Raw genomic sequence first — 14,229 nt, 5'->3', positions numbered from 1 at the left:
TACACAATCTTCTCCACAGACACACTGAAAACACCTTTAAAACTCAGCTGTCATCAGTGTTCTGATAAAACACTTTGATAAAATAAAAAAAAATCAATGGATACATCTTTAATGTTATGAAATGTATATACCTAAAGCTAGCTTCCAATTTACTGAGGAAACACTAAAATAATTCCCACTGGAACAAGAAAAAAGTATCTACTATCTCTACTATTTTAAATAGTATTGAAATTATCAGGAAACACCATCAAGCAATTAAAGGGGTAATAGGAATGAGAACTAGAAAAGATTTAAATTTTCTCTATTTGCAGATAACATAATGTTAAAGCCAGAAGATCTAGGAGAATCAACTAATAATGATGACTGAATTAGGTAGAAGTTTTTTTTAAAAAATCATAAATACATATATATGTACACATACACACAAAATAATGAAAAAGAACTCATTTAAAATAGCAACAATAAGATGAAATTTTCTTGGCGAAATCAACAAAAAGGTTGATTTAACAAATGGAATAAAATACATTGTTCTTTGATAGGATAGTCTGGAATCGTAAAGACGCCAATGCTCCTGAAGTTAATACATATGTTTAACTTCAATGAGATTTCAGTAACAATAACAATTGCCAGAGAAGGATATTTGTAGACATCGTTATTCTAAATTTCATGTGGAAGATGAAAATAAGAATAGCTAGTAAAACCCTGAAAAAAGAAGCATAATGAGAGAATAGCCTTGTTCAATCACATACTAAAACGTCTATTATTTTTGAAGGGTAGGGATAATCTCTGTGGTAGAGGACTTGCCACCTAGCATGCAAGAGGCCCTGGGTTTGATTCCAAGCACTGCAAAATAAATAAATAAATAAATAAATTTTTTTTTAAAAAGGGAGGGAGGGGGACAGACAAACACCACAAACAACAGTGTGGAAAGAGCACATGAATTTAGAATCAAAAGAATTGAAAACACTGGAAGGCTGAGAAAGTTACACAGAAATTGAATATATGATGTAGTATACAATCAAAGTAGCATCTCAAATCCCTGGGCAAAAGGTTTAAGTAATTTTTAATCAATGATGTTCAACCAAGCAGAGGAATTTTGAAGCAGTTAAATTATCCATGACTCAACTATACTGCATAATAAATTTCAAATTTGTTCAAGATTTAAGTATTAAAAAGAAAACTTACATACAATAACAAGAATGATCTCACTCACATTAATGCCGTTTACCTTAAGTTTATAAACAAATCAAACTATGATGTCAGAAGTCAAAGACAGTGACCACCTTTGAGAAGATGAAAGGGGATAATAAACAGAACTATAAAGGAACTAATGGAAAACTTAATATTCCATTTTCTTGAAATAAAACATGAAAAGCTCAGGTCTGATTTTTATAACACATGATACAGGGATTAATATTTTCCCCAGCATTACATGTGATAAAAAAAAAAAAAGACACAGGGGGGATAGTTTCCATAGAGCACATAGTTGATAACAGGTGGGACCACAATATTCACCTAGGTCCAAGTAACTTTAAAGTCAGCACTCTTAACAAACCTTCCAGGTGTTGAAAGTTAAATGCACCATCATCAACATCTAACAGTATGATTAATCTTGGGGATTATAGTTTGATCCTTTCCAGCTATGGCCTTCCTTATCTACAAGAATTAGGAAAATGCCACTGAAGGAATGCTAATGGGATAAAGGCAGGAACTAAATGTCTGTTTCACATCTCAGATTATTACTCCCAGCAACCAGTGCAGTGTCTCGAACATACTGATTAGTGAATAAATAGTTCCAGGAATGAATTTCAGATTTACTTTTTAAATCAAACATTCAATTTATTGGAAAAAAAAAAAATTAAAGAGATCAAACAGCAAAAGATACAAACAGTTCACAATAAAGATAGCTCTGAAATAAAAAAATTGCTCACCATCATTCCTAATAGATGTATATTAAAATTACACTGAAGATAGATATTTTCACTCAGAATAGGGTGTTAATATTCCCTATTGGTGAGGCAAATAAAAAATTTATTACATACATTGTGTGTGCATATGCATACATATATGGCATATGTCCATACAATAAATGGGGAAAATATCCATATATTACTGAAAAGAATGCAAACTGGTACAACTCCAACAGAGGTTTTAAAAATACCTAAGAAACTTGGGCTGGTGGTAGAGTGCTTGCCTAGTATGAGTGACTGGGTTTGAATCTCAGTACCACATATAAATAAATAAAATAAATAAAAGTTCACTGACAACTAAAGAATTGTTTTAAAAAAGAGTAATCATACTAACACCATTACAAATAAAATTATAAGTTTATTTCTAATAATCTATATTTATTTTTGGCACAAATTTGAGGTAGATCATCTTCGTATGAAGACACAATAATGGAATAAAGTAAGATTCCAAGATATACCTCACTAACAAATGCTATGAGAGTTCAGATATTATAGCACTTTCAATTCACTGAAATGAATGCTTGATTTTTAATAGTATATGAATTACCTGTTTGTATTCACTGACACAACTTTGACAGCAAAATCTTTTCTGCTGACCATCAATCACCAGAACGTTATTTCCAGCACCTTTACTGGGCAAATATTCTCCACACTGTTCACAGCAATTCATTATTAGACCATTGGCCATTCTGTATCTATTAAAGCAGTGGTCACTGCACAGCTTATGAGTCATATTTTTAAAGCTAACTTCATGGCGAATCTAAAAGAAAAACGATAAACACAATTTTTAAAAACATACTTGTTTTTAAACACAAGCACAGTGGCACACACGTGTAATCCCAGCGGCTCGCAAGGCTGAGACAGGAGAATCTTAAGTTCAAAGCCATCCTCCACAAAAGTGAGGCACTAAGCAATTTGGTGAGACCCTGTCTCTAAATAAAATACAAAACAGGGCTGGAAATGTGGTTCAGCGGTCAAATATCCCCGAGTCCAAGCCTGGGTATACTATCCCCCCCCCCCCCGCAAAAAAAACAACCTTGTGTTCAGGTAGCTAAATAATAAGATGATCTAACAGAAACAAAGATGACCTGCTAAGGCTTGTTTGGGGAAAAGGAAAAATAAAATGCATTTCGTATTTTTTAAGACCATTTTTACATACACAAGAACACATATACAGCATTGAAAAAGAGAAATCCCACCAGTAACTTCACTATAAACTTTTCTAGAGGTATATTAAAATAACAGGAAACAACCAAGATTGGATAGTATTTATATTAAACTATATGAAAAAACATACTAGAAAATTTTAAGTGACTCCTAAAGAATTGCTCTAAAAAAGGGAAGAGAGGGAGCACCAATTATTATAAATAATTTAAATGAGAAATGTATACACAGATTTCTTTTTATCTAGTATCATAATTAATAGTATTAATTTATCAAAAAATATTCTCTTCCAGTTGGGCAAGAGGGCACACACTTGTAATTCCAATTACTCAGTAGGTTGAGGTGGGAGGATTGCTTGAGCTCAAGAGCTGGAGATCAGCCTGGGCAACAGTGAGACCAGCATCAAAACAAAGAAAAAATTCTCCTACTTTTACCTCCAAGCAAGAGTAATTATTGTCTTTCCTGTATTGTCAGACAATTTGTTTAACTAAACATGTTACTAGACAAAAAAAGAAAAATCAACCATAGCACTGATTTTGTTGGTGACTGCTCCCAACCTCAGGAAAAAAACAGGCAATTAACATAATTTTTCCAAAGTCAGTTCCTTATTGAAGAATGGAATAACCTAATGTGATGTTTATAAGACATCCTTACTCTCTAGGAAATATACATTTGATTTTTTAAAAGTTATGTAAATCCTACTGCAATGTAAGATAATCCTAGTTACAGCTAAGTGATGAATATAAAAATACAAACCTCTGTTAGTTTACCACAGATTGTACATCTTGATTTATTTAGAGTTCCTTTAGTAGGATTCTGTTTGTCTTCATAGAGAGACAAACAAGATGTACTACAGAATTCCTGGAAAGACTCACTTGAATCCACTTGAGCAACAATGGTTCCTTTCATTGTAGTTATATCTCTGAAAAATAAAAGATCAACTTAAAGTCAAATTCCATTAGAAAACTGACATTTTCATTTCCATAGATTAAATTACAGAAATCAAACAACTTTTATATCCAGGAACTCACTTTTACTAATTAGAAATTCTTGGCAATAACTTTTGAAAAATAAAAAATAGTATTAAATTTTTGCTACTGTGCAATTCATCTCCAAATTTAGTAGCAAGGCTTTTAGATAATGGAAATAACAAAAGTGGTTCTTAATTACATGGAATTAATGTCAAGGACTAATTCATTGAGACTTAAGTTTATAATACCTATTGAATTCCCCTCCCTTGGGTAAGGAGATAAACATGTGACAGGTAGATCACAGGAATATAACATATATTCAAGAGAAAATAACTGCAATCTTTTCTGCTTAAATGCACTACCCCATTCTCCAAATAAACTTACCCACCATTCTACATAGCTCTCCTTCCTCAATTAGAAAATCTAGGAAATAACATTATCAGTGACTTTTGAAGTTTTCCTTTAAAAGAAGGAAAATCTGAATTCTAAAACCTCGCATTATAGTATTTAAACCTACTACTGTGCAATCTAAAAACTGTAAAATAATTTTTCCATAAGTAAAGCTATTAAACATGTAGAGTACTGAACCCTTTTTTCCAGAATTCCAAGATCTAAAAATAGCTTCAGTCTTCCAATGCTCCAAGAGATGGTATAGAAAAGTCCACATGGTTTTTACCTTGTATATTATATACCATAATTCCAGTTATTTTTAACTTGTGAAGCTAATTTATTTTTTTTCTAGTATACCATTTTTGTTTTTTTTTTGTTTTTGTTTTTGTTTTTATTGTAAACTGAAGCTAATTTAAAAAGGGAAAAGAGGATCCTGTCTTTCCAAGGCTAGCAAAAATCTAGTACCCAAGTCATAAAACTAATGATTAATATTCAAAAGAAATACATATAAAACCCAAAAGTTTTCCAATTTTTATTAATTTCAATCTAAAGATAGTATAAAATTTGACCCATTTTAATACAGAACTAGTCATACATAAACTGTTTAGGGTTTTTTTTTTTTGGGGGGGGGCGTTGGATACTGGAGGTTGAACCTGGAGGTGCTTTAACACTAAGCCACATCCCTAGTCCTTTTGTTTTTTGACACAGTTGCTACAAATGGTCTTGAAATTTTGATTGTCCTGCCTCAGCCTCGAGTCACTGGGATTATAATCATGCACCATCGTACACAACCTGCTTAACATGTTTGCTTACTTAATATTTTTATCTGGCAAAAAGAGCTAAATTCTTATAATTAATAATGTACTTTGTGGCAGAGTACTTGCTTAGCCTGTGTGAGGCCCTAGGTTCGCTCCCCAGTACCACAAAACCAAACACACAAAAATTTCAAAATAATATAGTCATTTATGTTTACAAATTCTAGGAGTCCAAATAGTAAGTTGTATTTATAAGCCACCTGGGCTTAATGGAGAAATTTCCAAAGCTGTTACAAATCTGAGCTTGGTTCAAGTAGCTTACAATTCTTTATAGTAATCCACCACCAAGACTCTTGCTGATATATTTCTTAAAGTTTTTTTACCATCAAAATTCAACGACATGGAATTATGCTGAAAGGTAAACCTTACTTTTTACACATAACACAGAGTTTCTTTGGAGCAGGCTTGTGAGAGAAGGAAGAAAGGCAGGTAGTTGAGCAAAAGAGGTGAGCTGATCCTTTTCGTTGATAAGCTGTCTGTCCCTTCTGTAAAGGTTTTTTGCAGTTTGCACAAGTAACTTTAACTGGTTTAGTGGGTTGTTGTTGGGCAGAAGGCTGAAAAATCTGTTTAGGAAGTGAGGCCACTGGTGATAAAGAATCCACCCCTGGTTGTTTCTGATTACGGGGAAATGACGCTGACTGGGAGATCCAAGAATCTGAAAAACAAAAACACACAAGGAAGATTAATAAAATAAGTGTTTACACACATTGAAATTTATATCAGAGAAACTGTTTTGACTTCCTATTGTATACAAGTTTTAAACGTTAATGAAATAGCAATATAGCAGAGAGGTACCTTCAAGTCTGACTCTTACTAACAATGTTTAGTATTCTTGAAAATTGCTAGTAATTCTAAATGTTTCACGACAACAAAAAAAGTATATATGGGGCTGGGGATATAGCTCAGTTGGTAGAGTGCTTGCCTCGCAAGCACAAGGCCCTGGGTTCAATCCCCAGTACCCGCCCCCAAAAACAAAGTATATGTGAGGTAATGTCATTAATTAGTTCAATTTAGCCACTCCACAATGTATACGTATTTCAAAATATGATGTAAATGATAAAAAAATACTCATTTTTATTTGTCATTTATAAAACAAAGAATGGTTCATATTCCAGCTCCATTACTTGTATAATTGGGATGCTAATTATGTCTCTCACTCTCCTCTAAAATGGAAAAGGTATCAACCTCATACAAATGGTAAACAGTAAATGAGATAATACATTAAATAAAGCCTAGTAACCAGCATAAAGGAAGCACTAAAACAAATATTTATTAGTTAGTAGGCAGGAAGTATTCATGTATTTATGGAATATTACTTAAAATTTTTAAAAAACATAATAAAATATTGATCAAATAGGACCTTTGACAAATAGAACACAGATCTAACAAAGCTTATAAAATTATTTCCAAACATTTTTTTTGAGAAGGGAGCAGGCCTGGTCTTGAACTCCTGGCCCCAAGTGATCCACCTCAGCCTACCAAGCGCTGGGATTACAAGTGTACATACACCAACACATCCAGGTGCCAAATATCTTTATAAGAACACTTTTTCCACACATTTAGTTCCATGACCACTAAATATACCACAAAATCTCAGAAGTTAGAGGATTAACACAGAAATTAGAATTAAGCCAATGTATAATGCCAAAACAACATCCCTTTACAACAGCAAATGCTCAACAGCACACTCAGTGAGTTATATGTAACTAATAAAACTAGATAAATTAGTCAATTCATCAAAAATTATTCAATTTTCTCTTTCATGCTAACCCTCTTTAGTACTAGAAAGGAAATCTCCAGCTTGCAACAGTAGGTCCTGTTCCATAGGCCTGTCATAACACAAAATACTATATAATGTACCTTCAGTTTGAAAAATTTCAAGCTATCACTTCTAATTTCTACTATTTTGATCTCTCAAATTTTTTCCTTTCTCATTTCTCCTGAATTTTGAACTTCCACACATATATAAAAGCTGTCCTTTCATAAGAAATACAAACATAAAAAGAGCTTGGGGACACTCCAATCCATTCCATCATCCTAAGAGTTTCAAGCAACAACACACTGCCACTCAGATTTTACCGAACTCTGCAACAACCCTCCAATTTTTAAAAAAATGAACACTTTTATTCAGAGTAAACACAGTACTTTCTGGAATACCATTACTATCTTGCTACCATCAGGGTAACTGACCAGTTTTAATAAACAGGCAAAAATACTCATCAACAAAAGAAAGCAAAACAGGGCTGGGGATATAGCTCAGTTTGGTAGAGTGCTTGCCTATAAGACCCTGGGTTCAAACCCTAGCACCGCGAAAAAAAAAAAAAAAAAGAAAAAGAGCAAATCATTAGAAGAACTGGGAATTCCATGTTATAGAGAAAACAAGGCCTTCAATCAAAAAATATGCTTTAGTGCATGCTGAAATTTTGTATGCTTATATTTGAATATATACCTAAAAGTTTATTTCAACTTAAGTACATCTATTCACTTGATTTTGGAAAAAATGGAATGTATGTTTTTTCAGTTTGGCTTTGGGCCCTCTAAAATAATGACTTCCTTTATCTACATTTTATCCTTTATATCTCCCTTACTTTCACATTTTCACCTCATCCATCAATAAAAAACAATTTTTAGAAAAGGGACCTAATTTTGACTAAGCCCTCCATTCAACACAGAGACAAAAAGGAATAGAAATTACATTTGTCCAAGTCACAATTAGTTCAAGAATCAGTATAAATAGCTAAAATTTTATAACTCAATCTATTATTCTTTATTACAAATAAAAACAGCCCATGGGGGTTGGGGTTGTGGCTCAGCAGTAGAATGCTTGCCTGGCATGTGTGAAGCACTGGGTTTGATTCCTAGCCCCACATATAACTAAATGAATAAAAGTCTATCAACATGTGAAAAAAAATGTTTAAAAAAATACCAGCCCATATATGCAAGAACAAGAGATATATGTTCGTTTACATTCATCTTATGAGTATTCCCTAATATAAGAGTTTGAGCAATGCTGGGCACAACAGTGCACACATGTAATCCCAGAGGCTCAGGAGGTTGAGGCAGGAGAATAGAGAATTCAAAGCCAGCCTGGGCAACTTAACCAGGCCCTAAGCAACTCAGCAAGACCCTATCACTAAAAAGAAAAAAGACCCTGTCACTAAAGCACCCCTGGTTTCAATCCCAAGTAACGGGGTGGAGTTCAAGAAAATAGGAACACAATTCTTTCTTTCTTCTTAAATATATTTTTAGTTATAGATGGACACGATATCTTCATTTTATTTATTTATTTTTTATGTGGTGCTGAGGATCAAACCCAGTGTCTCGCACATGCCAAGCAAGTGCTCTACTGCTAAGCAACAACTCCAACCCAGGAACACAATTTTTATGATAATTTTAGTCTTTGTGACCCAACAATATTCCTTAAGAAATAAGTATCCCAAGATATATGTGTAAGAATATTCTTGCTGGGCATGGTGGCACACACCTGTAACTGCAGGGAGGCTGAGGCAGGAGGATCATTAAATTCAAAGCCAGATTCAGCAACTGAGTGAGGTCCCAAGCAACTTAACAAGACACTGTCTTTAAATAAAATTAAAAAGGGCTGGGGATGTGGCTCAGTGCTAAAGCACCCATAGGTTCAATCCCTGGTACCACAAAAAAAAAAAAAAAAATTGCCAGCCTTCAAAAATGAAAATCATTGGCTTAGGTCCATACTTCCCTAACAAGACCCCCATAGCACAAGAAATAAAAGCAAAAATCAATAAATGGAATACATTCAAACTAAAAAGCTTTTTCTCAGCAAAGGAAACCATCAATAATGTGAAAAGAGAGCCTACAGAATGGGAGAGAATCTTTTCCACACACACTACAGACAGAACATCTCTAAAACTTAAAAAACGTTACATCAAAAATACAACGAACCCAATCAGTAAATGGGCTAAGGAACTGGGCAGACACCTCACTGAAGAAGATATACAGGTGATCAACAAATACATGAAAAAGTGCTCATCATCTCTAGTAATTAGAGAAATGCAAATTAAAACCACCCTAAGATTTCATCTAACTTTCCAATTAGAATGGCTATTATCAAGAACACGACAATAATAAATGTTGGTGTGGATGTGGGGAAAAAGGCACACTCATATATTGCTGGTGGAGTTGCAAATTGGTGCAGCCACTCTAGAAAACAGTATGGAGATTCCTCAAAAAACCTGGATTGGACCCACCATTTGATCCAGCTATTCCACTCCTCGGTTTATACCCAAAGGACTTAAAAATCAGCATACTACAGTGATGCAGCCACATCAATGTTCATAGCTGCTCAATTCACAATAGCTAGATTGTGGAACCAACCAAGATGTCCTTCAATTGATGAATGGATAAAGAAACTGTGATATATATTCACAATGGAATATTACTCAGTCATAAAGAAGATTAAAATTATGGCATTTGCTGGTAAATGGATGAAGTTGGAAAATATCATGCTAAGTGAAATAGGCCAAGACCAAAAATTCAAAGACCGAATATTTTCTCTGATAAGTGGATGATGATAGATGATACATATCGAGGTGGACTGGCGGGGGTGGCAGAAAGAATGAAGGAACTTTGGATGGTGTAGAGGAAAATGGGGCAGGAGAGGGTGGGGGAAGGAAAGACAGTAGACTGAGACAGACAGTATTACCCTATGTATATGCATGATTACATGAATGATGTGAATCCACATTGTGTACAACCATAGAAATGAAAAGCTGTACCCCATTTGTGTACAATAAAAATAAATAAAACAAAAATGAAAATCATGAGCAAAATGTTAATTAAAATTTAAAATTAAGGCTGGGACTGTAGCTCAGTGACAAAGCACTCGCCTTGAACATGTGAGGCACTGGGTATAATTCTCAGCACCTCATGAAAATAAACAAATAAAATAAAGGCATTCTGTCCATCAAAAACTACAAAAAAAAATTGTTTTTAAGTTAAAATTAGATAGGCAGTCAAAAATAAATACAACTCATTGAGTTGTATACATTAAATATGCTCTGTCTTTGGCATGTCATTAGCCCCTAAAAACAATTTTAAAAATTAATAAGGATCCATGTTTGACTTTCTTCAAAAGACAGGAAATAAAAGGAACATTAGCCAACTCTTTAAAAATCACGAATAAAATACAGAGAAAATAGAAACAAATCTAAATGCAATTTATCACCTGTTCTTTAAGGGTGTTATTAATCCTTTTGTTCCCAAATTTACACATTGAGACATTAGTAAAAATTATTATCAAGTAATACATAACAAAAAGATGCCAAATGTAAAAAGTATTTTTCAATCTTTTAAGCATATATCACTACAATTAATTTTCCATTCTGCAAACAATCCTGTACATAGTTTTACAACTCTGATGAGTTAAAATTTCAAACTTAAAAATAACAGAAGCAACATATTTTACAAGAGGAATCTAAACAAGGTACCAATTACTATAATGAAAAAAAATCAAAGTTTGAATTTACATGAGGTAGAGTATCACTCACTGCTTACCAGGATTATGATGAGTTGCAGATTCCCCATTCTGAAATACATCTCCTGCCACATTCATTCTACCAGGATTAAAAGGTCCTACTCCAGTCTTGGTCTGTGAAGTTAAAGATGGGGTGTATGTTTGTATATTAACACCAAAATTACTTGTCTGTAGTCCGTTAGAGACATCTCCCAAGTTGGTATTCTGCAGTGATGTTACATGTGTAATCATTAAGTTCATATCTCTCCCGTCAGTATTTTCTAATTGGCCATCATTCACAGAGCTTACACCTGTTTCTAAGGTGGTAACATTAGCAATCTGAATTTCAGAGTCTGGTTCTGTGGTGATACCACTATTACCCATTCCTGAATTTACCTTACTTCTTGAAAAACTGGAAGTAGAGAAATCCACATCATTGGTTCTATTTTTAGTCTCAGGAGGTCTCCTTTCAATAAAATTGGAGGAATTTTTTTCTTGCCCTTGATTTGTTTCCATGTCCTCTTCGTCATCAATGACAATTGTCTCACTTACACTTCCCTTCTGAGAAGCCAACTCTTTTGAGGAAGAAAGAATTTTGGAATCATTTCCTTGTAGTTCTTCATTTTTTGATGAAGTAAATGTTATGTTTCTTTGATCAGTTACCACTGGTGCAGAAGGTGGGGGAGGTTGTACAGGTTCAATAAAAACAACGTCATCGTCGTCTTCCACTGATGAGTTTTGAAATTTGTTAGATCTAGACACTAAAGGATTGGGTGGACCACTAAATGAATTTCCTACATTTGTGAGACCAGTTGCCATGGCCGTACTTCCCAATAAAACAGGAGTCTGCTCAGTCAATTCTAATGTTCCCACTGAACTTGTGTCCATGCCAAAGAACCTGTTGGAAAAATAATAAAAATGTCACTATGTGACCTTATGTTATTCTATCTGAAACCAAATTTTTTTGGTTTTTAGGGAGGGATTACTGGGGTGAACCCAGGGGTGCTTTACCACTGAGCTACATCCCCAACTCTTTTTGGGGTGGGTACCTGGGATTGAACCCACAGGGCATTTAACCACTGAGCCATACTCCCAGCCCTATTTTGTATTTTATTTAAATACAGGGTCTCACTGAGTTGCTAGTGCCTCACTTTTGCTGAGACTGGCTTTGAAATGATCCTCCTACCTCAGCCTCCCAAGCCACTAGAATTACAGGCATGCACCACTGTGCGCAATTCTGAAACCATTAAGGTATTTGTGTTCCCCACCCACTTCCCCAGCTTTGGGAATGAACCCAAGAGCTCTACCACTAAGCTACATATCCAGCCCTTTCTAAATTTTGGGACAAGGTCTCACTAAATTGATAACGCTGGCCCTGAATATTTGATCCTTTGCCTCAGCCTCCCGAGTAGGTGGGATTACAGGCGTGAACCACCACACATGGTTTATCTCCTTTGTAAGTGAAAATGATCACAGAATGATCCATTCTGTAATCTTCTCATTTAGCCCTTTCATATAGCTTACATGTTAACGTCTGCAGGATAATGACAACTATTCAATTTTTCAGTAATCATATGGTAAAGTCCTACCACTACCACCTCCTTTCCAGGGTACACATTTATTCTATCAACTTATTAGTGAAACTATAGACAAATCATTCCACAAATTAGACCAGTAAAACAACCAAAAACAATAAAAAATAATCCTTCAATACACATCTATCCCATTTAGCCAATGAAAAGAATATGATCTAATCCCTCATTTTCCTTATCTCATCATCTTCTTCTAATCCCTTTTTCTTGTATTCCCTGGCTCCCATGTAACTGCACAGAAAAATCTTTCTGAAAACTTCAAATCTTTCTTTAACTAATGGATGATGAGGTGGAGAATTTTTTCACTGAATGTCATAGGAATTTCTTAATTTTTGGACCACATAATTTATTACAAATTTTAAAGCTTTTTTTTTTTTTTTTTTTAATGATGCTGGGCATCAAAGCTAAATCTAAAATTTTTAAAAGCAAAATGGAAACAGACAGAAGTTTGGTGATCAGAGAAACAACTCTTTGAGCAAATGACATTTACACTGAAATCTAAAATAGTAAGAAGAATTCAGCTGCAGGAAAACTAGGGAAAGGGCATTCCAGGCAAAGAAAAAAGCTTCTGCAAAACAAAGAGAAAACAAGGTTGCTGGATTCAAGTAAGAAAATTGCTATAGTTTGGATCTTGAATGCCCCCCCCCCCAAAGCCCATGTGTTAAAGCCTTGGTCCCTAGTCCCAAGCACTATTGGGAGGTGGTGGAACCTTTAGAAAATACAGACTATTAAAGTCATTGAGGGTACACCCTTGAAGGAGATATTAGGATACAGGCCCTTCCTTGCTCTTTTTTTCACTTCCCAGTCACCAAGAAGTGAGCAGCTTCCTCTGCTCCACTATCCCACCATGATATGCTTCATCATGCCCCTGCGCCTGAAAATGGTCTAACTAACCATGAATTGAAACCTCCAAAACCATAAGTCAAAATAAATTTTTTTCTCTTTTGAAGTTGATTTATCTCAGGTATTTGGTACAGAAACAGAAAGATGACTAACAAGAATAAAGTCAATGTTGCTAGAACAAACTGGGAGGGGAGCTGGGCACAGGGGCACATGCCTGTAATCCCAGCAGGTTGGGAGGCTGAGGCAGGAGCATCACAAGTTCAAATCCAGCCTTAGTAACTCAGTGAGGCCCCAAGCAACTTAGCCAGACCCTGTCTCTAAACAGTTTTAAAAAAGGCTGGGATACGGCTCAGCAGTTAAGTACCCCTGGGTTCAATTCCTGGTACAAAAAAATGTTCTCAAAAGTGAAGAAAGCTGCCCAACACCACAATCAGGAAGAAATAGAGCTCAGGATTTAAACTGTCACAACTAATACGCAATTTAGTATTAAACAATAATATAAACCAATAATGCAGCTCTTTTAAATTTAAAAAGATGTAGCCACTCAATTAAACAATAACCAAATCAATATTCAAACCACACAGGCTTCAAAATGAAGAAATAGCAAGCCCTTAGAACCAGGCCAAAATGAGAGTTTTAAAAATAATGAAGTTGAACTTGTAGTTGACATTTGCTTTCATAAGGTAGTAAGTATCCTGACTAAAATAAGCATTTTCAGAAAACTAAGACTCAGCCTAAATCTACAAATATTATGGTATATATAGGTTTTTAATGTATAAGCTACCTGGATCCTTTGATACTTTCTGTGTTTTAGCATGCCTAAAACAGAAAATTTCTGGAACAGAAAAGCTAGAACTAACCTAACAGTACCCTCCGGAGACTACTAAGGAGAGAATATTTAGTCTCCTCAGAAAAGAGAAGAAAAAATCTTTCCTCACCAGTTATTTCTCTATAATAATCTACTCAAAACAACATAACTGGGCTGGGGTTGTA

The 14,229-nt window shown here is 34.6% G+C and overlaps 1 protein-coding gene across 7 annotated transcripts in view; it reads right to left on the bottom strand.

Moving 5' to 3' along the window:
• ZMYM2 (zinc finger MYM-type containing 2) overlaps positions 1 to 14,229 on the bottom strand; it is a 94,575-nt gene that overhangs the window by 59,657 nt on the left and 20,689 nt on the right. For 6 of the 7 annotated variants that reach the window (XM_079138839.1, XM_079138838.1, XM_079138841.1 and 3 more), the window contains 4 exons: positions 10,843 to 11,699; positions 5,680 to 5,965; positions 3,891 to 4,056; positions 2,518 to 2,730 (listed from right to left, as the gene is read on the bottom strand). In XM_079138839.1, coding sequence (XP_078994965.1) covers positions 2,518 to 2,730; positions 3,891 to 4,056; positions 5,680 to 5,965; positions 10,843 to 11,689 — 1,512 coding nt within the window. In that variant the 5' untranslated portion in view covers positions 11,690 to 11,699. The remainder of the gene's footprint in view (positions 1 to 2,517; positions 2,731 to 3,890; positions 4,057 to 5,679; positions 5,966 to 10,842; positions 11,700 to 14,229) is intronic. The other variant, XM_079138844.1, reaches the window with a different exon arrangement.

This window comes from Sciurus vulgaris (genome assembly GCF_902686455.1).
Source record: "Sciurus vulgaris genome assembly, chromosome: 4".
NCBI lineage: Eukaryota > Metazoa > Chordata > Mammalia > Rodentia > Sciuridae > Sciurus > Sciurus vulgaris.
This window is presented reverse-complemented; position numbering and strand designations above follow the sequence as displayed.